General features: G+C 16.5%; 1 protein-coding gene across 1 annotated transcript; it reads right to left on the bottom strand.

Moving 5' to 3' along the window:
- Nucleotides 1-542: 542 nt before the first annotated feature.
- Nucleotides 543-1,103, bottom strand: PGSY75_0000300 (adenylate kinase-like protein 1; the record flags this gene model as incomplete). The annotated part of the gene is made up of 1 exon (XM_018783128.1): nucleotides 543-1,103. The coding sequence occupies one exon, from the start codon at nucleotides 1,101-1,103 to the stop codon at nucleotides 543-545; it is 561 nt and encodes a 186-aa protein (XP_018639090.1).
- Between the last annotated feature and the right edge of the window lie 285 nt (nucleotides 1,104-1,388).

Raw genomic sequence — 1,388 nt, 5'->3', positions numbered from 1 at the left:
TTTTTTTATATATAACCCCATTGTTGATGATAAACCATGGGCATATTATCATTTTAATACAGAAAAATGTTGACCTTAAATATTCCGTTCTTTGATATATTCAACATCCAAATATTGTTAAAAAAAAAAAAAAAATTAATAATTAATAATTAAAAATTAATAAATATTTATAAAATACATACATATATATAAATATATATATATATATGTGAATGTATATACCTTAAAAAAGTTATCATTGGCATTTCATGAAATGAATTTTTTTTCTTTTTTTTTATAATTAATAAAGTGCACATGCCATTTTATTTCATCAAACTGTTAAATATATAAATAAATATATATATATAATATATATTTATATTTATTTATTTTTTATTTTTTTTATGAACCCTCGATTTTTCTAAGTATATATTATTTAATACACAAAAAAAAAATTATAATAATTATATATGTCATTTGTATAGACCTGTAATATATATATATATATATATATATATATATATATTTATATATATTTATAATGTGTATCATATATTTGTTGCTTATAATATATATGAGAGAACCCATTTTTTAATAATATTTAGATTGTTATCATATTGTTGTAAGTCGTTATTTTCTATTTCTTGTAATATATTGGTGTTAGGGAAATGGTCCAATATATCTTCTTTTATGACTTGAAAAATTTCACATTCAATATTATTTTTAATTTTTTCTTTAGAATAATTTCTTTTTTCTAAACGTTCATATAAATAATTAGTTTGTATTGTTAATAGAAATATTTGATCTATTATATTTATATCTTGAATAAAATTTATATCATGAAAATCAATTATATATCCCCCTTCTTCTAAATTATATTTTTTTAAGTATTCATTTAATAAATCTTCACTGTATATACTAGCATCTAATTCATCATCAAATTCTTCATATAACCTTTCTTCTTTTATTATATTAGATAAATTTAAATGTGTCATTTTAATATCTTCCATATTTTTTATTTCTAATAATTCCTTATTTATTATTTCTTTTAATTCCTCACAAAGAGTACTCTTCCCAGACCCAGGAACGCCCGTAATTATTATATTCGGCACTTTTCTTTTCATTATAAAAAAGGATCTATTAAATATTTTATATATGATCTATATATATAACAATATAATATAATATACTTCTAAAAGGAAATATAAATATAAATATATATATATATATATTTTATATATATTGTATTTTTTTTTTTTTTTTTTTTTTTTTTTTTTTTATCTATATGATGATTCCTTAATAGTACATAAAAAATAATATATAGGATATTCAAAAAGTTGTTTTGTTTTTGTTTTATATTTATCAAGTTTATAATAATGTATACAAAAATAAAAATATATATATATATT

This window comes from Plasmodium gaboni (genome assembly GCF_001602025.1).
Source record: "Plasmodium gaboni strain SY75 chromosome Unknown, whole genome shotgun sequence".
Classification (NCBI taxonomy): domain Eukaryota; phylum Apicomplexa; class Aconoidasida; order Haemosporida; family Plasmodiidae; genus Plasmodium; species Plasmodium gaboni.
The sequence above is the reverse complement of the archived record's forward strand: the minus strand, read 5'-3'. Positions and strand labels throughout refer to the sequence as shown.